Below are 25,383 nucleotides of genomic sequence, written 5' to 3'. Positions count from 1 at the left end.
TGTGGGCGGTATTACCCGGTCCTTACATAGTTATTTAGAGGTGGTAATAAGAGCAGTTTGTAGTATACGGTATTATTTTCACACTTTATTGGGGTCTGTATGGCAGTTTTATTGTGATACTATACAGTGCGGTTACTATGTAAGCTCTTTATAGACCCATCATTTGGTGATAATGTGGCGGTGTTATGAGCGCAGTATGGCGGTGTTATATTATGTGGCCCCATGTGGCAGTGCTATTCTGGCTGTAAGATGTTCTGTGGTCATTCTAGATGGGATCTGTGTATTGCAGTAATGTTAGCACTGTCTGGCGGCATCATTTATGTAGTTGCATATATTCGTGTGTATCGTGGGATGAGGGCTCCGTGTGACTCGTGGATCTGAGACCGGTCTGTGGCCGATAACATGGAGGACCCCCGTGTCATGTGACCACAGGAGACCCTGGATGCTTCTATGAATTCGCAGCCCACAGTGGTCTGGTGGTCCCCGGCTCCTGGTGGTCCCCGGATCTTGGTGGTCCCCGTCACCTGTGATTTCTGCCCTTAGGTCTGGTACAAACCATTAAAGATCACATCACTAAACCCACCGCTATGGCCCGCGGCCGCGTAGCCCATCTGATCGAGTGGAAGGGCTGGAGCGCCCCCCAATCCGGCTGGGACCCCTCCCTGACCGACGAGGAACATTACTCAGACCTGACGGACGAGCTGAAGGAAGCGCGATTTGCTGCAGGTGAGAACGGGGGGCCGGGGGGCTCTTACTGTACAGAGAGGTCCACAATGGTGACTACCACTCCCACCATCCTCACCTGAACCCCAATATGACCAGCTGGGCTCTGCTGATCTGTGGCCCCTGCTGATCTGTGGCCCCTGCTGATCTGTGGCCCCTGCTGATCTGTGGCCCCTGCCGATCTGTGGCCCCCCATTACACAGATATGGCGATGGGCACAGACGTCCATGGAGGATCCCGGCGCTGCACTCGCCCGCGGGTGACTGTCCGTCCTGTACGACCTTCGCCATTGGCTGGTGGACGGCAGAAAGGAAACCGCTGCTGTCCCTTTAAATGATCATTGCCCCCCGGTGTAGCTGTGGGTCCGGGGGTCTCGGCCGCCCTCTGAGCCTGTGTCTGCCCCTCAGGTGTCGCGGAGCAGTTTGCCATCACTGAAGCCACCCTCAGCGCCTGGTCCTCCCTGGACGACGACTCCCTGCAGTATGGACTCGGCTCCCAAGAGGTGCGACAGCTGCAAGGTCAGTCCCGTCCGAAAAGCCAGCGCTGCTGCTCCCTGGGGGGGGGTCCGAAAAGCCAGCGCCGCTGCTCTCTGGGGGGGGGTCCGAAAAGCCAGCGCCGCTGCTCTCTGGGGGGGGTCCGAAAAGCCAGCGCCGCTGCTCCCTGGGGGGGGTCCGAAAAGCCAGCGCCGCTGCTCTCTGGGGGGGGGGTCCGAAAAGCCAGCGCCGCTGCTCTCTGGGGGGGGTCCGAAAAGCCAGCGCCGCTGCTCTCTGGGGGGGGTCCGAGATGCCGCTGCTGCTCTCTGGGGGGGGTCCGAGATGCCGCTGCTCTCTGGGGGGGGTCCGAGATGCCGCTGCTGCTCTCTGGGGGGGGGTCCGAGATGCCGCTGCTCTCTGGGGGGGGTCCGAGATGCCGCTGCTGCTCTCTGGGGGGGGTCCGAGATGCCGCTGCTCTCTGGGGGGGGGTCCGAGATGCCGCTGCTGCTCTCTGGGGGTGTCCGAGATGCCGCTGCTGCTCTCTCGGGGGTGTCCGAGATGCCGCTGCCGCTCTCTGGGGGGGGGTCCGAGATGCCGCTGCTGCTCTCTGGGGGGGGTCCGAGATGCCGCTGCTCTCTGGGGGGGGGTCCGAGATGCCGCTGCTGCTCTCTGGGGGGGGTCTGAGATGCCGCTGCTCTCTGGGGGGGGTCCGAGATGCCGCTGCTGCTCTCTGGGGGGGGGTCCCAGATGCCGCTGCTCTCTGGGGGGGGTCCGAGATGCCGCTGCTGCTCTCTGGGGGTGTCCGAGATGCCGCTGCTGCTCTCTCGGGGGTGTCCGAGATGCCGCTGCCGCTCTCTGGGGGGGGGTCCGAGATGCCGCTGCTGCTCTCTGGGGGGTGTCCGAGATGCCGCTGCTCTCTGGGGGGTCCGAGATGCCACTGCTGCTCTCTGGGGGGCCGTTACATTGTATCTGTGCAGACTGATGAGCAACATCTGCACTGATACATTGTAACAAGCTCAGGCTGCGGCGGCCCCTTCTGCTGTGCGGACCCCCGGGGACCGGCCGCTCTGCGCCCCCTGTATCCGGCTGAGTGGCTTCTATTTCTGGGTCTGCAGCGCTGAATAATGGAAACGACCCAGTTCACGAGTGATGCCGAGCGCCGGCCGCGGGATCTGGGTCACATCCCCCAATACTCGCTCTCCAGAGGTCTGGGGGTCTTGTGGACCAGCACTGGGGTAGTCAGAGGACTGGTCCACTCCACTCATCAGAGGGACACGCGGAGAAGACCGAGATCCTGTCACTCCAGAGCTGAAATCACACTTCTGCTGCTCTTCTGTTATGTATGCGTACAATACAACTCCCAGCAGGATCCAACCTCCGCAGTCTGAGTGCAGCTCTGGGAGGAACTGGAATATTGGACAAGATATTTCATGAAGTCCAGGCAGGCAGCTTTGAGTGTAACTACAGCAAATGCCATGATGTAATAGAATAGCGACTGCAGCTCTTGAAGTGACTGGAGGAAAATACAAAATGTAACAGCAGAATAGTGAGTTCAGCTCTGGAGGTGACTGGAGGATAAAACACGGTGTAATGGCAGAATAGTGAGTGCAGCTCTGGAGGTGACTGGAGGATAAGACACGATGTAACGGCAGAATAGTGACTGCAGCTCTGGAGGATAAGACATGATGTAACAGCAGAATAGTGAGTGCAGCTCTGGAGGATAAGACATGATGTAACAGCAGAATAGTGAGTGCAGCTCTGGAGGTGACTGGAGGATAAGACACGATGTAACGGCAGAATAGTGACTGCAGCTCTGGAGGATAAGACATGATGTAACAGCAGAATAGTGAGTGCAGCTCTGGAGGATAAGACATGATGTAACAGCAGAATAGTGAGTGCAGCTCTGGAGGATAAGACATGATGTAACAGCAGAATAGTGAGTGCAGCTCTGGAGGATAAGACATGATGTAACAGCAGAATAGTGAGTGCAGCTCTGGAGGTGACTGGAGGATAAGACACGATGTAACGGCAGAATAGTGACTGCAGCTCTGGAGGATAAGACATGATGTAACAGCAGAATAGTGAGTGCAGCTCTGGAGGATAAGACATGATGTAACAGCAGAATAGTGAGTGCAGCTCTGGAGGTGACTGGAGGATAAGACACGATGTAATTGCAGAATAGTGACTGCAGCTTTGGAGGTGACTGGAGGAAAATACACAATGTAACGGCAGAATAGTGACCACAGCTCTGGAGGTGACTGTAGGGTCAGACACGATGTAACAGCAGAATAGTGACTGCAGCTCTGGAGGTGACTGGAGGATAAAACACGGTGTAATGGCAGAATAGTGAGTGCATCTCTGGAGGATAAGACATGATGTAACAGCAGAATAGTGAGTGCAGCTCTGGAGGTGACTGGAGGATAAGACACGATGTAATTGCAGAATAGTGACTGCAGCTTTGGAGGTGACAGGAGGAAAATACACAATGTAACGGCAGAATAGTGACCACAGCTCTGGAGGTGACTGTAGGGTCAGACACGATGTAACAGCAGAATAGTGAGTGCAGCTCTGGAGGTGACTGGAGGATAAGACCTGATGTAATAGCAGAATAGTGACTGCAGCTCTTGAAGTGACTGGAGGATAAGACACCGTGTAACAGCAGAATAGTGCGTGCAGCTCTGGAGGTGACTGGAGGATAAGACCTGATGTAACAGCAGAATAGTGACTGCAGCTCTGGAGGTGACTGGAGGATAAGACACGATGTAACAGCAGAATAGTGAGTGCAGCTCTGGAGGTGACTGGAGGATAAGACATGATGTAACAGCAGAATAGTGAGTACAGCTCTGGAGGTGACTGGAGGATCAGACCTGATGTAACAGCAGAATAGTGAGTGCAGCTCCTGAGGTGACTGGAGGATAAGACCTGATGTAACAGCAGAATAGTGAGTGCAGCTCTGGAGGTGACTGGAGGATAAGACCTGATGTAACAGCAGAATAGTGAGTGCAGCTCTGGAGGTGACTGGAGGATAAGACCTGATGTAACAGCAGAATAGTGAGTGCAGCTCTGGAGGTGACTGGTGACATAATTGCACAGTATGAGTGTAAGTTGCGGCTTTCTGTGGCTGTAATGCTGGGGGGTTGCAGTTGTGCTCCCCCTAGTGGCTGCCCCTGACGCTCTGTTTTCTTGCAGATTTGGGGGGCTTCTACCTGCAGCAGCGGCTCCTGAGCTTCCCTCCGGGGGACTGTGGCTCGGATCTGGGCGGAAGCCTCCCCGGCCTTTCCTACTCCTCCGCCGCGTCCCAGCAAGTGGCGGCGATGGAGAGGTGGGATGTGAGCGAGCCGCGGTCCCCACCACTCCGGATTTCCCTGCCCCGGCAGCTCTGACAACTCCAAAGCAGCGGCGCAACCGGAGGGCGAAGGCGCAACGTGGCCCTGCAAACCGCGGCTGAACAGCTCGCTGCACTATGTGGACAGCAGCTCCTTATCTGAGGACGAGGTCTTCTTCAACTGACCCGGAGCCGCGCCGGAGACTGAGCGTCAGCTCCTGGGCCCACCACTACAGAGGGCAGCGATCGTGACGGCAGGTCCAGGAGCCTGCGGAGCAGAACTCTCCTGTCAGCAATATGTTTGTCACTATGGGGGCCGGCCTCCAGCCTTATTTCACAGGAACGTGTCGTGTGGTTCCGTGTCTGTGACGTGTCTGTGAATGTTCTGGCCTCTTACATCTGATCCACTAATAAACACGATGATCACAGGATCCCCGACCGACCTCGTCTATTCACTGCTGAGGCTTCGTCACAATGTGTCTGGAAAGTCCTGTATGAAATAAAGAGAATTTGCTACAGTGTATCAGTGCAGGTACCGCATATCCGGACTGGAGAAAATGAATGTCTCTATTCACTGACAGCAAGCAGAGACCTGGGGCACATTATTATGTACAGGGACCGGTGACATCTAGTGTGTGTACTGGGTACTGCAGGATGATTACTGTGTGCGGGGAACGGTGACATCTAGTGTGTGTACTGGGTACTGCAGGGTGATTACTGTGTGCGGGGACCGGTGACATCTAGTGTCTGTACTGGGTACTGCAGGATGATTACTGTGTGCGGGGACTGGTGACATCTAATGTGTGTACTGGGTACTGCAGGATGATTACTGTGTGCGGGGAGCGGTGACATCTAGTGTGTGTACTGGGTACTGCAGGGTGATTACTGTGTGCGGGGAGTGGTGACATCTAGTGTGTGTACTGGGTATTGCAGGATGATTACTGTGTGCGGGGAGCGGTGACATCTAGTGTGTGTACTGGGTACTGCAGGATGATTACTGTGTGCGGGGAGCGGTGACATCTAGTGTGTGTACTGGGTACTGCAGGATGATTACTGTGTGCGGGGAGCGGTGACATCTAGTGTGTGTACTGGGTACTGCAGGATGATTACTGTGTGCGGGGACTGGTGACATCTAGTGTGTGTACTGGGTACTGCAGGGTGATTACTGTGTGCGGGGAGTGGTGACATCTAGTGTGTGTACTGGGTACTGCAGGGTGATTACTGTGTGTGGGGACCGGTGACATCTAGTGTGTGTACTGGGTACTGCAGGATGATTACTGTGTGCGGGGACTGGTGACATCTAGTGTGTGTACTGGGTACTGCAGGATGATTACTGTGTGCGGGGACTGGTGACATCTAGTGTGTGTACTGGGTACTGCAGGATGATTACTGTGTGCGGGGACTGGTGACATCTAGTGTGTGTACTGGGTACTGCAGGGTGATTACTGTGTGCGGGGAGCGGTGACATCTAGTGTGTGTACTGGGTACTGCAGGGTGATTACTGTGTGCGGGGACTGGTGACATCTAGTGTGTGTACTGGGTACTGCAGGGTGATTACTGTGTGCGGGGAGCGGTGACATCTAGTGTGTGTACTGGGTACTGCAGGATGATTACTGTGTGCGGGGAGCGGTGACATCTAGTGTGTGTACTGGGTACTGCAGGATGATTACTGTGTGCGGGGACTGGTGACATCTAGTGTGTGTACTGGGTACTGCAGGGTGATTACTGTGTGCGGGGAGTGGTGACATCTAGTGTGTGTACTGGGTACTGCAGGGTGATTACTGTGTGTGGGGACCGGTGACATCTAGTGTGTGTACTGGGTACTGCAGGATGATTACTGTGTGCGGGGACTGGTGACATCTAGTGTGTGTACTGGGTACTGCAGGATGATTACTGTGTGCGGGGACTGGTGACATCTAGTGTGTGTACTGGGTACTGCAGGATGATTACTGTGTGCGGGGACTGGTGACATCTAGTGTGTGTACTGGGTACTGCAGGGTGATTACTGTGTGCGGGGAGCGGTGACATCTAGTGTGTGTACTGGGTACTGCAGGGTGATTACTGTGTGCGGGGACTGGTGACATCTAGTGTGTGTACTGGGTACTGCAGGGTGATTACTGTGTGCGGGGAGCGGTGACATCTAGTGTGTGTACTGGGTACTGCAGGGTGATTACTGTGTGCGGGGAGCGGTGACATCTAGTGTGTGTACTGGGTACTGCAGGATGATTACTGTGTGCGGGGAGTGGTGACATCTAGTGTGTGTACTGGGTACTGCAGGATGATTACTGTGTGCGGGGACTGGTGACATCTAGTGTGTGTACTGGGTACTGCAGGATGATTACTGTGTGTGGGGAGCGGTGACATCTAGTGTGTGTACTGGGTACTGCAGGATGATTACTGTGTGTGGGGAGCGGTGACATCTAGTGTGTGTACTGGGTACTGCAGGGTGATTACTGTGTGCGGGGAGCGGTGACATCTAGTGTGTGTACTGGGTACTGCAGGATGATTACTGTGTGCGGGGAGCGGTGACATCTAGTGTGTGTACTGGGTACTGCAGGAGGATTACTGTGTGCGGGGACTGGTGACATTAGTGTGTGTACTGGGTACTGCAGGATGATTACTGTGTGCGGGGAGCGGTGACATCTAGTGTGTGTACTGGGTACTGCAGGGTGATTACTGTGTGCGGGGAGCGGTGACATCTAGTGTGTGTACTGGGTACTGCAGGATGATTACTGTGTGCGGTGACATCTAGTGTGTGTACTGGGTACTGCAGGATGATTACTGTGTGCGGGGACTGGTGACATCTAGTGTGTGTACTGGGTACTGCAGGACGATTACTGTGTGCGGGGAGCGGTGACATCTAGTGTGTGTACTGGGTACTGCAGGATGATTACTGTGTGCGGGGAGCGGTGACATCTAGTGTGTGTACTGGGTACTGCAGGATGATTACTGTGTGCGGGGAGCGGTGACATCTAGTGTGTGTACTGGGTACTGCAGGATGATTACTGTGTGCGGGGACTGGTGACATCTAGTGTGTGTACTGGGTACTGCAGGGTGATTACTGTGTGCGGGGAGCGGTGACATCTAGTGTGTGTACTGGGTACTGCAGGATGATTACTGTGTGCGGGGACCGGTGACATCTAGTGTGTGTACTGGGTACTGCAGGGTGATTACTGTGTGCGGGGAGTGGTGACATCTAGTGTGTGTACTGGGTACTGCAGGATGATTACTGTGTGCGGGGAGCGGTGACATCTAGTGTGTGTACTGGGTACTGCAGGATGATTACTGTGTGCGGGGACCGGTGACATCTAGTGTGTGTACTGGGTACTGCAGGATGATTACTGTGTGCGGGGACCGGTGACATCTAGTGTGTGTACTGGGTACTGCAGGATGATTACTGTGTGCGGGGAGCGGTGACATCTAGTGTGTGTACTGGGTACTGCAGGGTGATTACTGTGTGCGGGGAGCGGTGACATCTAGTGTGTGTACTGGGTACTGCAGGATGATTACTGTGTGCGGGGACCGGTGACATCTAGTGTGTGTACTGGGTACTGCAGGGTGATTACTGTGTGCGGGGACCGGTGACATCTAGTGTGTGTACTGGGTACTGCAGGATGATTACTGTGTGCGGGGAGCGGTGACATCTAGTGTGTGTACTGGGTACTGCAGGGTGATTACTGTGTGCGGGGAGCGGTGACATCTAGTGTGTGTACTGGGTACTGCAGGATGATTACTGTGTGCGGGGACCGGTGACATCTAGTGTGTGTACTGGGTACTGCAGGGTGATTACTGTGTGCGGGGACCGGTGACATCTAGTGTGTGTACTGGGTACTGCAGGATGATTACTGTGTGCGGGGAGTGGTGACATCTAGTGTGTGTACTGGGTACTGCAGGAGGATTACTGTGTGCGGGGAGCGGTGACATCTAGTGTGTGTACTGGGTACTGCAGGGTGATTACTGTGTGCGGGGAGCGGTGACATCTAGTGTGTGTACTGGGTACTGCAGGAGGATTACTGTGTGCGGGGAGAGGTGACATCTAGTGTGTGTACTGGGTACTGCAGGATGATTACTGTGTGCGGGGAGTGGTGACATCTAGTGTGTGTACTGGGTACTGCAGGATGATTACTGTGTGCGGGGAGTGGTGACATCTAGTGTGTGTACTGGGTACTGCAGGATGATTACTGTGTGCGGGGAGTGGTGACATCTAGTGTGTGTACTGGGTACTGCAGGATGATTACTGTGTGTGGGGACCGGTGACATCTAGTGTGTGTACTGGATACTGCAGGATGATTACTGTGTGTGGGGACCGGTGACATCTAGTGTGTGTACTGGGTACTGCAGGAGGATTACTGTGTGCGGGGAGTGGTGACATCTAGTGTGTGTACTGGGTACTGCAGGAGGATTACTGTGTGCGGGGAGTGGTGACATCTAATGTGTGTACTGGATACTGCAGGATGATTACTGTGTGCGGGGAGAGGTGACATCTAGTGTGTGTACTGGGTACTGCAGGATGATTACTGTGTGTGGGGACCGGTGACATCTAGTGTGTGTACTGGGTACTGCAGGATGATTACTGTGTGTGGGGACCGGTGACATCTAGTGTGTGTACTGGGTACTGCAGGAGGATTACTGTGTGCGGGGAGTGGTGACATCTAATGTGTGTACTGGATACTGCAGGATGATTACTGTGTGCGGGGAGAGGTGACATCTAGTGTGTGTACTGGGTACTGCAGGATGATTACTGTGTGTGGGGACCGGTGACATCTAGTGTGTGTACTGGGTACTGCAGGATGATTACTGTGTGCGGGGAGCGGTGACATCTAGTGTGTGTACTGGGTACTGCAGGAGGATTACTGTGTGCGGGGAGAGGTGACATCTAGTGTGTGTACTGGGTACTGCAGGATGATTACTGTGTGCGGGGAGCGGTGACATCTAGTGTGTGTGTACTGGGTACTGCAGGGTGATTACTGTGTGCGGGGAGCGGTGACATCTAGTGTGTGTACTGGGTACTGCAGGGTGATTACTGTGTGCGGGGAGTGGTGACATCTAATGTGTGTACTGGATACTGCAGGATGATTACTGTGTGTGGGGACCGGTGACATCTAGTGTGTGTACTGGGTACTGCAGGATGATTACTGTGTGCGGGGAGTGGTGACATCTAGTGTGTGTACTGGGTACTGCAGGAGGATTACTGTGTGCGGGGAGCGGTGACATCTAGTGTGTGTACTGGGTACTGCAGGGTGATTACTGTGTGCGGGGAGCGGTGACATCTAGTGTGTGTACTGGGTACTGCAGGATGATTACTGTGTGCGGGGACTGGTGACATCTAGTGTGTGTACTGGGTACTGCAGGGTGATTACTGTGTGCGGGGAGCGGTGACATCTAGTGTGTGTACTGGGTCCTGCAGGACGATTACTGTGTGCGGGGACCGGTGACATCTAGTGTGTGTACTGGGTACTGCAGGGTGATTACTGTGTGTGGGGACCGGTGACATCTAGTGTGTGTACTGTGTACTGCAGGGTGATTACTGTGTGCGGGGAGCGGTGACATCTAGTGTGTGTACTGTGTACTGCAGGGTGATTATTGTGTGCGGGGAGCGGTGACATCTAGTGTGTGTACTGTGTACTGCAGGATGATTACTGTGTGCGGGGACCGGTGACATCTAGTGTGTGTACTGGGTCCTGCAGGACGATTACTGTGTGCGGGGAGCGGTGACATTAGTGTGTGTACTGGGTACTGCAGGATGATTACTGTGTGCGGGGAGCGGTGACATCTAGTGTGTGTACTGGGTACTGCAGGATGATTACTGTGTGCGGGGACCAGTGACATCTAGTGTGTGTACTGGGTACTGCAGGATGATTACTGTGTGCGGGGAGCGGTGACATCTAGTGTGTGTACTGGGTACTGCAGGGTGATTACTGTGTGCGGGGACTGGTGACATCTAGTGTGTGTACTGGGTACTGCAGGGTGATTACTGTGTGCGGGGAGCGGTGACATCTAGTGTGTGTACTGGGTACTGCAGGATGATTACTGTGTGCGGGGACCGGTGACATCTAGTGTGTGTACTGGGTACTGCAGGGTGATTACTGTGTGCGGGGAGCGGTGACATCTAGTGTGTGTACTGGGTACTGCAGGGTGATTACTGTGTGTGGGGACCGGTGACATCTAGTGTGTGTACTGTGTACTGCAGGGTGATTACTGTGTGCGGGGAGCGGTGACATCTAGTGTGTGTACTGTGTACTGCAGGGTGATTATTGTGTGCGGGGAGCGGTGACATCTAGTGTGTGTACTGTGTACTGCAGGATGATTACTGTGTGCGGGGACCGGTGACATCTAGTGTGTGTACTGGGTCCTGCAGGACGATTACTGTGTGCGGGGAGCGGTGACATTAGTGTGTGTACTGGGTACTGCAGGATGATTACTGTGTGCGGGGAGCGGTGACATCTAGTGTGTGTACTGGGTACTGCAGGATGATTACTGTGTGCGGGGACCAGTGACATCTAGTGTGTGTACTGGGTACTGCAGGATGATTACTGTGTGCGGGGAGCGGTGACATCTAGTGTGTGTACTGGGTACTGCAGGGTGATTACTGTGTGCGGGGACTGGTGACATCTAGTGTGTGTACTGGGTACTGCAGGGTGATTACTGTGTGCGGGGAGCGGTGACATCTAGTGTGTGTACTGGGTACTGCAGGATGATTACTGTGTGCGGGGACCGGTGACATCTAGTGTGTGTACTGGGTACTGCAGGGTGATTACTGTGTGCGGGGAGCGGTGACATCTAGTGTGTGTACTGGGTACTGCAGGATGATTACTGTGTGCGGGGAGTGGTGACATCTAGTGTGTGTACTGGGTACTGCAGGATGATTACTGTGTGCGGGGAGTGGTGACATCTAGTGTGTGTACTGGGTACTGCAGGGTGATTACTGTGTGCGGTGACATCTAGTGTGTGTACTGGGTACTGCAGGGTGATTACTGTGTGCGGGGAACGGTGACATCTAGTGTGTGTACTGGATACTGCAGGGTGATTACTGTGTGCGGGGAGTGGTGACATCTAGTGTGTGTACTGGGTACTGCAGGGTGATTACTGTGTGCGGGGAGCGGTGACATCTAGTGTGTGTACTGGGTACTGCAGGGTGATTACTGTGTGCGGGGAACGGTGACATCTAGTGTGTGTACTGGGTGCGGGGAACGGTGACATCTAGTGTGTGTACTGGGTACTGCAGGAGGATTACTGTGTGCGGGGAGCGGTGACATCTAGTGTGTGTACTGGGTACTGCAGGATGATTACTGTGTGCGGGGAGTGGTGACATCTAGTGTGTGTACTGGGTACTGCAGGGTGATTACTGTGTGCGGGGAGTGGTGACATCTAGTGTGTGTACTGGGTACTGCAGGACGATTACTGTGTGCGGGGAGTGGTGACATCTAGTGTGTGTACTGGGTACTGCAGGGTGATTACTGTGTGCGGGGACCGGTGACATCTAGTGTGTGTACTGGGTACTGCAGGATGATTACTGTGTGCGGGGAGCGGTGACATCTAGTGTGTGTACTGGGTACTGCAGGGTGATTACTGTGTGCGGGGAGCGGTGACATCTAGTGTGTGTACTGGGTACTGCAGGATGATTACTGTGTGCGGGGACCGGTGACATCTAGTGTGTGTACTGGGTACTGCAGGGTGATTACTGTGTGCGGGGAGCGGTGACATCTAGTGTGTGTACTGGGTACTGCAGGGTGATTACTGTGTGCGGGGAGTGGTGACATCTAGTGTGTGTACTGGGTACTGCAGGATGATTACTGTGTGCGGGGAGCGGTGACATCTAGTGTGTGTACTGGGTACTGCAGGGTGATTACTGTGTGCGGGGAGTGGTGACATCTAGTGTGTGTACTGGGTACTGCAGGATGATTACTGTGTGCGGGGAGCGGTGACATCTAGTGTGTGTACTGGGTACTGCAGGGTGATTACTGTGTGCGGGGAGCGGTGACATCTAGTGTGTGTACTGGGTACTGCAGGAGGATTACTGTGTGCGGGGAGTGGTGACATCTAGTGTGTGTACTGGGTACTGCAGGGTGATTACTGTGTGCGGGGAGTGGTGACATCTAGTGTGTGTACTGGGTACTGCAGGATGATTACTGTGTGCGGGGAGCGGTGACATCTAGTGTGTGTACTGGGTACTGCAGGGTGATTACTGTGTGCGGGGAGTGGTGACATCTAGTGTGTGTACTGGGTACTGCAGGATGATTACTGTGTGCGGGGAGCGGTGACATCTAGTGTGTGTACTGGGTACTGCAGGGTGATTACTGTGTGCGGGGAGTGGTGACATCTAGTGTGTGTACTGGGTATTGCAGGATGATTACTGTGTGCGGGGAGCGGTGACATCTAGTGTGTGTACTGGGTACTGCAGGGTGATTACTGTGTGCGGGGAGCGGTGACATCTAGTGTGTGTACTGGGTACTGCAGGAGGATTACTGTGTGCGGGGACTGGTGACATCTAGTGTGTGTACTGGGTACTGCAGGATGATTACTGTGTGCGGGGAGCGGTGACATCTAGTGTGTGTACTGGGTACTGCAGGATGATTACTGTGTGCGGGGACCGGTGACATCTAGTGTGTGTACTGGGTACTTCAGGATGATTACTGTGTGCGGGGAGCGGTGACATCTAGTGTGTGTACTGGGTACTGCAGGATGATTACTGTGTGCGGGGACCGGTGACATCTAGTGTGTGTACTGGGTACTGCAGGATGATTACTGTGTGCGGGGACTGGTGACATCTAGTGTGTGTACTGGGTACTGCAGGATGATTACTGTGTGCGGGGACCGGTGACATCTAGTGTGTGTACTGGGTACTGCAGGGTGATTACTGTGTGCGGGGACTGGTGACATCTAATGTGTGTACTGGGTACTGCAGGGTGATTTCTGGTGCTGACCCCGCCGCGCTGTGTGCGATCGGTTATTCCCGCTGGCGCTCGGTCATCTCCGGCCGTTCTGTCGCTCAGACGTAATATAATATAATAGACTCGTGTTCACACTGTAATAATTACAAGAGATTTAATATAAAATCTTTTATCTTTCGGGTGAATTGTAACGATTCAGTATCAGTGAAGACGCAGGACACGGCGCCCGATCAGTCAGGTGCGGGTATATAGACGACGTCCCTGTATACTTGTGTCTGGATGCAGCCTGCAGTGTAAAGTATGGAGGGTTGTTTTGGGTGTGGAGGTTCTTTAGATTTGTATCTATTTGTCCCTTTGATACATATTTGTTATATAAGCGTTTACATGTGTAGATCAAGACATGGCTGCCCGGGTACGAGCCGTGCGATCCTCTGTAGCCGCCGATCTTCACTTATGCCGTGACGTAATAACATCACATGAGGCGCGTGGGGCGTCGGGCCCGGGGGATGAGCTGCGTGCGGGGCCGGGGGATGAGGCGCGTGCGGGGCGTCGGGGCCGGGGATGAGGCGCGTGCGGGGCATCGGGGCCGGGGGATGAGGCGCGTGCGGGGCGTTGGGGCCGGGGGATGAGGCGCGTGCGGGGCGTCGGGGCCGGGGGATGAGGCACGTGCGGGGCATCGGGGCCGGGGGATGAGGCGCGTGCGGGGCGTCGGGGCCGGGGGATGAGGCGCGTAGAAGTGATTATCACAGAAGAATAGACGACAGGGCAGTGACAAATGGCTCATCTCTAATGGCTACCAGAAGGGAAACCTCCATGCTTTACACTGCATGCTGCATCCAGCAACCAATATAAAGGTGAACTCCTATTTCTGGGGTGCAAGGCTGAACCCCGCTTCCCTCACCCCTCTACTGAGCACGGTGCAGACAAGCAGCATTGTGGGTAATGAATTCTTTCCAGAGGTAATGGAGGCCGGTTGGAGAGATCGGACATGATGACTATATAGAAATCCCCCGGGTGCGGCGCGGGCTCCGCCAGTGTCCACCACCGAGGGAGAAAACACCAAGACTTGTGGAAACCGCAGAACAGCCCGATGGGGGTAATGGTCCAAGTGCAGTGATGAGCGGCCGGGTCCAATCCTCACATTCTGGATCTGCGCCCGGAGTCTCCACCGGAACCGCCAGCATCATTTCGGGTTTGCTAAATTCTCAATGGCCGACCTCATCTGAAATACAAAATATCCATCAATGTAGTCACAGGAGAGGACACCCGCGAGCCTCACCGCCTCCGCAGAGGACACCCGCTAGCCTCACCGCCTCCGCAGAGGACACCCGCGAGCCTCACCGCCTCCGCAGAGGACACCCGCGAACCTCACCGCCTCCGCAGAGGACACCCGCGAACCTCACCGCCTCCGCAGAGGACACCCGCGAGCCTCACCGCCTCCGCAGAGGACACCCGCGAGCCTCACCGCCTCCGCACAGGACACGCGCGAGCCTCACCGCCTCCGCAGAGGACACCCGCGAGCCTCACCGCCTCCGCAGAGGACACCCGCGAGCCTCACCGCCTCCGCAGAGGACACCCGCGAGCCTCACCGCCTCCGCAGAGGACACCCGCGAACCTCACCGCTTCCGCAGAGGACACCCGCGAACCTCACCGCCTCCGTAGAGGATGCCTGCGAGCTGTGAACCTCCACTACTAAAGGGGAGACGGGGCAAAGACCTTCCTGCGGGCAGAACGGGCGGCATAGTACCTCCTTCCGGGTGACGCAGCCGACGATCTTTCCAAACTCTGTGACGAAGCTTTGCTGGAGATTGAGCAGCACAAAGAGGTGATGAGCCTGCGGAGGGATGATGAGAGTTATACCGCGGCGGGATGATGAGAGTTATACCGCGGAGGGATGATGAGAGTTATACCGCGGAGGGATGATGAGAGTTATACCGCGGAGGGATGATGAGCGTTATACCGCGGAGGGATGATGAGCGTTATACCGCGGAGGGATGATGAGCGTTATACCGCGGAGGGATGATGAGCGTTATACCGCGGAGGGGTGATGAGAGTTATACCGCGGAGGGATGATGAGCGTTATACCGCGGAGGGATGATGAGAGTTATACCGCGGAGGGATGATGAGAGTTATACCGCGGAGGGATGATGAGAGTTATACCGCGGAGGGATGATGAGCGTTATACCGCGGAGGGATGATGAGCGTTATACCGCGGAGGGATGATGAGCGTTATACCGCGGAGGGATGATGAGCGTTATACCGCGGAGGGATGATGAGCGTTATACCGCGGAGGGATGATGAGCGTTATACCGCGGAGGGATGATGAGAGTTATACCGCGGAGGGATGATGAGAGTTATACCGCGGAGGGATGATGAGAGTTATACCGCGGAGGGATGATGAGAGTTATACCGCGGAGGGATGATGAGAGTTATACCGCGGAGGGATGATGAGAGTTATACCGCGGAGGGATGATGAGAGTTATACCGCGGGGGGATGATGAGAGTTATACCGCGGGGGGATGGTGAGAGTTATACCGCGGGGGGATGATGAGAGTTATACCGCGGAGGGGTGATGAGAGTTATACCGCGGAGGGGTGATGAGAGTTATACCGCGGAGGGGTGATGAGAGTTATACCGCGGAGGGATGATGAGAGTTATACCGCGGAGGGATGATGAGAGTTATACCGCGGAGGGGTGATGAGAGTTATACCGCGGAGGGGTGATGAGAGTTATACCGCGGAGGGATGATGAGCGTTATACCGCGGGAGGGATGATGAGCGTTATACCGCGGAGGGATGATGAGCGTTATACCGCGGAGGGATGATGAGAGTTATACCGCGGAGGGATGATGAGAGTTATACCGCGGAGGGATGATGAGCGTTATACCGCGGGAGGGATGATGAGCGTTATACCGCGGAGGGATGATGAGAGTTATACCGCGGAGGGATGATGAGAGTTATACCGCGGAGGGATGATGAGAGTTATACCGCGGAGGGATGATGAGAGTTATACCGCGGAGGGATGATGAGCGTTATACCGCGGAGGGATGATGAGCGTTATACCGCGGGGGGATGATGAGAGTTATACCGCGGAGGGATGATGAGAGTTATACCGCGGGGGGGATGATGAGAGTTATACCGCGGAGGGATGATGAGAGTTATACCGCGGGGGCGTCACCTGGAGACGTACATCTGACGTCCTCAGTCCTCACCTCATGTAAAGACGTCCACGAGGACAGCTGGAAAGTGACGGGATCAATGCTGCAGCCATCACTCAGCTTTCCATCACACAGGCCCTGGGGGAGCAAAAATCAGACTGAAGCCTCATCTCACATCTGTAGAGGCTCCGGGGCCCGAGACAAGGTAAGAGCCATTGTACAGGGCGTGGCCCCCGCGGACCCTCTTACCTTGTGCTCGGGACCCTTGTTTCGGGGTCTGTATAGAGCGTGACCCCCGCGGACCCTCTTACCTTGTGTTCGGGGTCTGTACAGAGCGTGGCCCCCGCGGACCCTCTTACCTTGTGCTCGGGGCCCCTTGTTTTGGGGTCTGTACAGAGCGTGGCCCCGCGGACCCTCTTACCTTGTGCTCGGGGGCCCTGGTTCGGGGTCTGTATAGAGCGTGGCCCCCGCGGACCCTCTTACCTTGTGCTCGGGGGCCCCTGGTTCGGGGTCTGTATAGAGCGTGGCCCCCGCGGACCCTCTTACCTTATGCTCGGGGGCCCCTGGTTCGGGGTCTGTATAGAGCGTGGCCCCCGCGGACCCTCTTACCTTGTGCTCGGGGCCCCTTGTTTTGGGGTCTGTACAGAGCGTGGCCCCCGCGGACCCTCTTACCTTGTGCTCGGGGCCCCTTGTTTTGGGGTCTGTACAGAGCGTGGCCCCCGCGGACCCTCTTACCTTGTGCTCGGGGGCCCTGGTTCGGGGTCTGTACAGAGCGTGGCCCCCTCGAACCCTCTTACCTTGTGCTCGGGGCCCCTGGTTCGGGTCTGTACAGAGCGTGGCCCCCGCGGACCCTCTTACCTTGTGCTCGGGGGCCCCTGGTTCGGGATCTCTATAGAGCGTGGCCCCCGTGAACCCTCTTACCTTGTGCTCGGGGGGCCCTGGTTCAGGGTCTGTATAGAGCGTGGCCCCCGCGGACCCTCTTACCTTGTGCTCGGGGGCCCCTGGTTCGGGGTCTGTACAGAGCGTGGCCCCCGCGGACCCTCTTACCTTATGCTCGGGGGCCCCTGGTTCGGGTCTGTACAGAGCGTGGCCCCCGCGGACCCTCTTACCTTGTGCTCGGGGGCCCCTGGCTGCTGGTTGGACTCGTGCGTCTCCAGGAAGCCGATCAGACGACTTCTCTGCACAGTGCCGACCAAGACTCGAGATTCTGCGGAGGAAAGGTTGAGAACAGTCAGTGGGGTCTACACCAGACCCCCCCGAGCTCTGACCACTCTCAGCGTGCACTGCCAGGACTTGCTGGGAGCTGTAGTCCTCCATCCCACGTGGGGCTCTGCTCGGATCACGCACCGCTATTGTCCACCACCGGAAACTCCGCGTCATCTGAAGACGTAACCACCTGCAGAACCTGGTGGAAGCCGGCGTCTCGGGGCAGAACCTCCATGTCCGTCTTCATGAACTCCTGAGTCTTCACCTTGTAGGAGCTGTGAACAGTGCGGCCGGATGTCACAGGATGGCGCCATTGCCCCCGCCCCGCGGTACAACCCACACCTACTTTATCTGGCGGCTGCGGATCCGCGGCAGGTACGGCAGCTTCTTCACTATGATGGTCCCATCATAGAACGACGGCTGGAACTTCTGGGCGATGGCGTTAGCGATCAGCACCGAGAGGATGACCGGGAGGATGTGCGCGATCTGACCGGTGGCCTCGAACGCAAGCAGCGCCGTAGAGAGCGTGTGCGTCACTGACCCCGAATACGCTGCGGCCCCTAATACAGACGTAGGAGAGTCAGAGCAACCAGACAGCAGAATAGTGAGTGCAGCTCTGGAGGTGACTGGAGGAGAAGACATGATGTAACGGCAGAATAGTGAGTGCAGCTCTGGAGGTGACTGGAGGAGAAGACATGATGTAACAGCAGAATAGTGAGTGCAGCTCTGGAGGTGACTGGAGGAGAAGTGAGTGCAGCTCTGGAGGATAAGACATGATGTAACGGCAGAATAGTGACTGCAGCTCTGGAGGTGACTGGAGGATAAGAGATGATGTAACAGCAGAATAGTGAGTGCAGCTCTGGAGGTGACTGGAGGATAAGACATGATGTAATGGCAGAATAGTGAGTGCAGCTCTGGAGGATAAGACATGATGTAATGGCAGAATAGTGAGTGCAGCTCTGGAGGATAAGACATGATGTAACGGCAGAATAGTGAGTGCAGCTCTGGAGGATAAGACATGATGTAACAGCAGAATAGTGAGTGCAGCTCTGGAGGTGACTGGAGGATAAGACATGATGTAATGGCAGAATAGTGAGTGCAGCTCTGGAGGATAAGACATGATGTAATGGCAGAATAGTGAGTGCAGCTCTGGAGGATAAGACATGATGTAACGGCAGAATAGTGAGTGCAGCTCTGGAGGATAAGACATGATGTAACAGCAGAATAGTGAGTGCAGCTCTGGAGGATAAGACATGATGTAACGGCAGAATAGTGAGTGCAGCTCTGGAGGATAAGACATGATGTAACGGCAGAATAGTGACTGTAGCTCTGGAGGAGACTGGAGGATAAGAGATGATGTAACGGCAGAATAGTGAGTGCAGCTCTGGAGGATAAGACATGATGTAATGGCAGAATAGTGACTGTAGCTCTGGAGGAGACTGGAGGATAAGAGATGATGTAACGGCAGAATAGTGAGTGCAGCTCTGGAGGATAAGACATGATGTAACGGCAGAATAGTGAGTGCAGCTCTGGAGGTGACTGGAGTAATAAATATAAATCCATTAGATCTAATCTCTGTCGCGGTTATCGCCGGATACACGGGGCTCATCCACGGTATATAATATATACAAGACTTACCGGCCAGAGCGTATCCTCCAGGGATGATGGGGTTAAGTACGCCATCGGAGGTGATGCCATCCGGGAATATATACGCTATTGTCTCACCCACCAATCGTCCAATGGCGGCTCCTGTGGATGATGAGAGCACACGGAGGGATGATGATGATGGTGATCTGCGGCACCAGGTCCTCCGGAGCTGCGCTCACCGTATATGAAGACTGGCATGAAGTAGCCGGCGGGCAGGGGCAGCGTGGTGGCGAGGATGAACATCCAGAACTGGAAAAACGAAGAGGAGCAGAAGCGTGAGGCGCCAATAACAGGCGCTAATCATTAACCAGCTGATGTCACATGACTTATCAGCAGCCAATCCAAGGCCAGACTGAGAAGGGGCGGAGCTTCTGTCCGCACTGGATCCCGTCAGCGACGCACCTTCATGATGATGAAGAACGCCAGCGTGCCGAAGATGGAGATTTGTGGGTTTGCCCATTCCATCCACAGGTTATCGGGGTCCACCTCCACGGGGCGCGGGGCCGACATGTTCTGCGACAGCGCCCACCACGTGCGATTATCGAAGAGGGAGACGAGGAGTTCCTTCATGGAGAGCTGCGGAAAGAGAGCACAGCGTCACCGCAGCAGTGCGGGGGGCTCGTGGACTAGATCCCCCCGGACCCCTGCTCGTCAGAGACCCACGGACCCCGCAGATCAGAGACCCCCGGACCCCGCAGATCAGAGACCCCTGGAACCCACAGATCAGAGACCCCCGGACCCCGCCTCGTCAGAGACTCACAGACCCCGCAGATCAGAGACCCCTGGACCCCGCAGATCAGAGACCCCTGGAACCTGCAGATCAGAGACCCCCGGACCCCGCAGATCAGAGACCCCCCGAACCCCACAGATCAGAGACTCACAGACCCCGCAGATCAGAGACCCCTGGACCCCGCAGATCAGAGACCCCTGGAACCTGCAGATCAGAGACCCCCGGACCCCGCAGATCAGAGACCCCCCGAACCCCACAGATCAGAGACCCCCCGAACCCCGCAGATCAGAGACCCCTGGAACCTGCAGATCAGAGACCCCTGGAACCCGCAGATCAGAGACAAACAGACCCCGCAGATCAGAGACCCCTGGAACCCACAGATCAGAGACCCCTGGAACCAACAGATCAGAGACCCACAGACCCCGCAGATCACAGACACACAGACCCCGCAGATCAGAGACCCCTGGACCCCGCAGATCAGAGACCCCTGGAACCTGCAGATCAGAGACCCCCGGACCCCGCAGATCAGAGACCCCCCGAACCCCACAGATCAGAGACCCCCCGAACCCCGCAGATCAGAGACCCCTGGAACCTGCAGATCAGAGACCCCTGGAACCTGCAGATCAGAGACAAACAGACCCCGCAGATCAGAGACCCCTGGAACCCACAGATCAGAGACCCCTGGAACCAACAGATCAGAGACCCACAGACCCCGCAGATCACAGACACACAGACCCCGCAGATCAGAGACCCCTGGACCCCGCAGATCAGAGACCCCTGGAACCTGCAGATCAGAGACCCCCGGACCCCGCAGATCAGAGACCCCCCGAACCCCGCAGATCAGAGACCCCTGGACCCCGCAGATCAGAGACCCCTGGAACCTGCAGATCAGAGACCCCTGGAACCCGCAGATCAGAGACCCCTGGAACCCGCAGATCAGAGACCCCCGGACCCCGCAGATCAGAGACCCCCGGACCCCGCAGATCAGAGACCCCTGGAACCTGCAGATCAGAGACCCCTGGAACCCGCAGATCAGAGACCCCTGGAACCCACAGATCAGAGACTCACAGGCCCCGCAGATCAGAGACCCCTGGAACCCACAGATCAGAGACTCACAGACCCCGCAGATCAGAGACTCACAGACCCCGCAGATCAGAGACCCCCGGACCCCACAGATCAGAGACCCCTGGAACCCACAGATCAAAGACCCCCAAACCCAACAGATCAGAAACTCACAGACCCCGCAGATCAGAGACCCACAGACCCCGCAGATCAGAGACCCCTGGAACCCACAGATCAGAGACCCCCAGACCCAACAGATCAGAGACCCCTGGACCCCGCAGATCAGAGACCCCCGGACACCACAGATCAGAGACCCATGGACCCAACAGATCAGAGACCCCTGGACCCCGCAGATCAGAGACCCCCAGACCCCGCAGATCAGAGAACCCTGGAACCCACAGATTAGAGACCCCTGGAACCCACAGATCAGAGACCCCCGGACCCAACAGATCAGAGACTCACAGACCCCGCAGATCAGAGACTCACAGACCCCGCAGATCAGAGACCCCCGAACCGTGCAGATCAGAGACCCACAGACCCCGGAGATCAGAGACCCCCGGACCCCGCAGATCAGAGACCCCTGGAACCAACAGATCAGAGACTCACAGACCCCGCAGATCAGAGACCCACAGACCCCGAGGATCAGAGACCCACAGACCCCTGGAACCTGCAGATCAGAGACCCCCGGACCCCGCAGATCAGAGACCCCTGGAACCCACAGATCAGAAGATCAGAGACCCCTGGACCACCGCAGATCAGAGACCCCCGGACCCCGCAGATCAGAGACCCACAGACCCCGCAGATCAGAGACCCCCGGACACCACAGATTAGAGACCCACAGACCCCGCAGATTAGAGACCCACAGACCCCGCAGATCAGAGACCCACAGACCCCGCAGATCAGAGTCCCCCGGACCCTGCAGATCAGAGACCCCTGAAACCTACAGATCAGAGACCCACAGACCCCACAGATCAGAGACCCCTGTAACCCGCAGATCAGAGACCCCCCGGACCCTGCAGATCAGAGACCCCCGGACCCCGCAGATCAGAGACCCCCGGACCCCGCAGATCAGAGACCCCAGGGTCACTATATCCATTGCTTGCTCTGCTCATCCCGATCTCCCTGGTGCAGGAGACTTCAGCAGAGGACACTGACCCGAGCTGCCAGGAACTGTCCGAGGAAGTCCGGAAATGTGAGAGATGCCAACAGGAGCGCCAGCAACGCCGAGTACACGGGCTTACTGCAACGGGAGAGGGACAGCTCAGAGCAGCCGCGCTACCCACCCAGCATACACCAGTCACCTCCAGAGCTGCACTCACTATTCTGCTGTTACATCGTGTCTTATCCTCCAGTCACCTCCAGAGCTGCACTCACTATTCTACTGTTACACCATGTCCTGTACTCCAGTCACCTCCAGAGCTGCACTCACTATTCTGCTGTCACACCATGTCCTGTACCCCAGTCACCTCCAGAGCTGCACTCACTATTCTGCTGTTACACCATGTCCTGTACTCCAGTCACCTCCAGAGCTACAGTCACTATTCTGCTGTTACATCATGTCTTATCCTCCAGTCACCTCCAGAGCTGCACTCACTATTCTGCTGTTACATCATGTCTTATCCTCCAGTCACCTCCAGAGCTGCACTCACTATTCTGCTGTTACACCATGTCCTGTACTCCAGTCACCTCCAGAGCTGCACTCACTATTCTGCTGTTACATCATGTCTTATCCTCCAGAGCTGCACTCACTATTCTGCTCTTACATCGTGTCTTATCCTCCAGTCACCTCCAGAGCTCCAGTTACTATTCTGCTATTACATCGTGTCTTATCCTCCAGTCACCTCCAGAGCTGCAGTCACTATTCTGCTGTTACATCATGTCTTATCCTCCAGAGCTGCACTCACTATTCTGCTGTTACATCATGTCTTATCCTCCAGTCACCTCCAGAGCTGCACTCACTATTCTGCTCTTACATCATGTCTTATCCTCCAATCACCTCCAGAGCTCCAGTTACTATTCTGCTATTACATCGTGTCTTATCCTCCAGTCACCTCCAGAGCTGCAGTCACTATTCTGCTGTTACATCGTGTCTTATCCTCCAGTCACCTCCAGAGCTGCAGTCACTATTCTGGTGTTACATCATGACTGCAGCTCTGGAGGTGACTGGAGGATGAGATGCTGACATCACAATGGCAGACAGTGTGGGTAGAGAGGACGTGTGGCGGGGGGCAGCGCTGTGGGACCCTCACACTTACTCGTTGGCCAGTATCCTGCTGGTGTACGGATTCCTTCGGACGTAGCCCAGGAGCCAGCGCTGGCAGAACAGGTAGGCGCAGCTCATCGCCCCGCAGATCACCCTGTGCACGAGAAGAGGTCAGCAGCGGCTCCGACACCAATCCCCGGCCCCACCAGGGCCCATACACTCAGATCATGCCCAGCCGGCAGGTGTGCGGGGGTCTCCACACCCACAGGGGCTCTCAGGAAAGAGACGGATCGGGCATGCTGGAATATGAAAATATAATCCTGGAGGAGGAGGACAGAGGAGTCTGGAGGAGGAAGAGGACAGAGGAGTCTGGAGGAGGAAGAGGACAGAGGAGTCTGGAGGAGGAAGAGGACAGAGGAGTCTGGAGGAGGAAGAGGACAGAGGAGTCTGGAGGAGGACAGAGGAGTCTGGAGGAGGAAGAGGAGTCTGGAGGAGGAAGAGGAGTCTGGAGGAGGAAGAGGACAGAGGAGTCTGGAGGAGGAGGGCAGAGGAGTCTGGAGGAGGAAGAGGACAGAGGAGTCTGGAGGAGGAAGAGGACAGAGGAGTCTGGAGGAGGAAGAGGACAGAGGAGTCTGGAGGAGGAAGAGGACAGAGGAGTCTGGAGGAGGACAGAGGAGTCTGGAGGAGGAAGAGGAGTCTGGAGGAGGAAGAGGAGTCTGGAGGAGGAAGAGGAGTCTGGAGGAGGAAGAGGACAGAGGAGTCTGGAGGAGGAGGGCAGAGGAGTCTGGAGGAGGAAGAGGACAGAGGAGTCTGGAGGAGGAAGAGGACAGAGGAGTCTGGAGGAGGAAGAGGACAGAGGAGTCTGGAGGAGGACAGAGGAGTCTGGAGGAGGAAGAGGAGTCTGGAGGAGGAAGAGGAGTCTGGAGGAGGAAGAGGACAGAGGAGTCTGGAGGAGGAGGGCAGAGGAGTCTGGAGGAGGAAGAGGACAGAGGAGTCTGGAGGAGGAAGAGGACAGAGGAGTCTGGAGGAGGAAGAGGACAGAGGAGTCTGGAGGAGGAAGAGGAGTCTGGAGGAGGAAGAGGACAGAGGAGTCTGGAGGAGGAAGAGGACAGAGGAGTCTGGAGGAGGAAGAGGAGTCTAGAGGAGGAAGAGGACAGAGGAGTCTGGAGGAGGAAGAGGACAGAGGAGTCTGGAGGAGGAAGAGGACAGAGGAGTCTGGAGGAGGAAGAGGACAGAGGAGTCTGGAGGAGGAAGAGGAGTCTGGAGGAGGAAGAGGACAGAGGAGTCTGGAGGAGGAAGAGGAGTCTGGAGGAGGAAGAGGACAGAGGAGTCTGGAGGAGGAAGAGGACAGAGGAGTCTGGAGGAGGAAGAGGACAGAGGAGTCTGGAGGAGGAAGAGGACAGAGGAGTCTGGAGGAGGAAGAGGACAGAGGAGTCTGGAGGAGGAAGAGGACAGAGGAGTCTGGAGGAGGAAGAGGACAGAGGAGTCTGGAGGAGGAAGAGGAGTCTGGAGGAGGAAGAGGACAGAGGAGTCTGGAGGAGGAAGAGGAGTCTGGAGGAGGAAGAGGACAGAGGAGTCTGGAGGAGGAAGAGGACAGAGGAGTCTGGAGGAGGAAGAGGACAGAGGAGTCTGGAGGAGGAAGAGGAGTCTGGAGGAGGAAGAGGACAGAGGAGTCTGGAGGAGGAAGAGGACAGAGGAGTCTGGAGGAGGAAGAGGACAGAGGAGTCTGGAGGAGGAAGAGGAGTCTGGAGGAGGAAGAGGACAGAGGAGTCTGGAGGAGGAAGAGGACAGAGGAGTCTGGAGGAGGAAGAGGACAGAGGAGTCTGGAGGAGGAAGAGGACAGAGGAGTCTGGAGGAGGAAGAGGACAGAGGAGTCTGGAGGAGGAAGAGGAGTCTGGAGGAGGAAGAGGACAGAGGAGTCTGGAGGAGGAAGAGGAGTCTGGAGGAGGAAGAGGACAGAGGAGTC

The 25,383-nt window shown here is 56.0% G+C and overlaps 2 protein-coding genes across 3 annotated transcripts in view; one reads left to right on the top strand and one right to left on the bottom strand.

Annotated features, from left to right (window-relative positions):
• FAM131C (family with sequence similarity 131 member C) overlaps positions 1 to 4,952 on the top strand; it is a 53,047-nt gene extending 48,095 nt beyond the window's left edge. Inside the window, 4 exon segments of the mRNA XM_075328535.1 lie at positions 544 to 726; positions 1,131 to 1,241; positions 4,386 to 4,552; positions 4,554 to 4,952. Coding sequence (XP_075184650.1) covers positions 544 to 726; positions 1,131 to 1,241; positions 4,386 to 4,552; positions 4,554 to 4,706 — 614 coding nt within the window. The 3' untranslated portion in view covers positions 4,707 to 4,952.
• An 8,600-nt stretch (positions 4,953 to 13,552) lies between these two features.
• The window catches only part of LOC142256887 (chloride channel protein ClC-Kb-like), a 65,796-nt gene continuing 53,965 nt past the window's right edge, over positions 13,553 to 25,383 (bottom strand). For both annotated transcript variants that reach the window (XM_075328848.1, XM_075328849.1), the window contains 11 exons: positions 23,470 to 23,571; positions 22,370 to 22,454; positions 19,825 to 19,998; positions 19,602 to 19,671; positions 19,414 to 19,524; positions 18,122 to 18,335; positions 17,917 to 18,050; positions 17,679 to 17,776; positions 16,624 to 16,707; positions 15,160 to 15,246; positions 13,553 to 14,634 (listed from right to left, as the gene is read on the bottom strand). In XM_075328848.1, coding sequence (XP_075184963.1) covers positions 14,596 to 14,634; positions 15,160 to 15,246; positions 16,624 to 16,707; positions 17,679 to 17,776; positions 17,917 to 18,050; positions 18,122 to 18,335; positions 19,414 to 19,524; positions 19,602 to 19,671; positions 19,825 to 19,998; positions 22,370 to 22,454; positions 23,470 to 23,571 — 1,198 coding nt within the window. In that variant the 3' untranslated portion in view covers positions 13,553 to 14,595. The remainder of the gene's footprint in view (positions 14,635 to 15,159; positions 15,247 to 16,623; positions 16,708 to 17,678; positions 17,777 to 17,916; positions 18,051 to 18,121; positions 18,336 to 19,413; positions 19,525 to 19,601; positions 19,672 to 19,824; positions 19,999 to 22,369; positions 22,455 to 23,469; positions 23,572 to 25,383) is intronic.

This window comes from Anomaloglossus baeobatrachus, chromosome 11 (genome assembly GCF_048569485.1).
Source record: "Anomaloglossus baeobatrachus isolate aAnoBae1 chromosome 11, aAnoBae1.hap1, whole genome shotgun sequence".
Taxonomy (NCBI): Eukaryota; Metazoa; Chordata; class Amphibia; order Anura; family Aromobatidae; genus Anomaloglossus; species Anomaloglossus baeobatrachus.
Note: the sequence above shows the minus strand (reverse complement) of the source record. Positions and strands in the feature narration are given on the sequence as shown.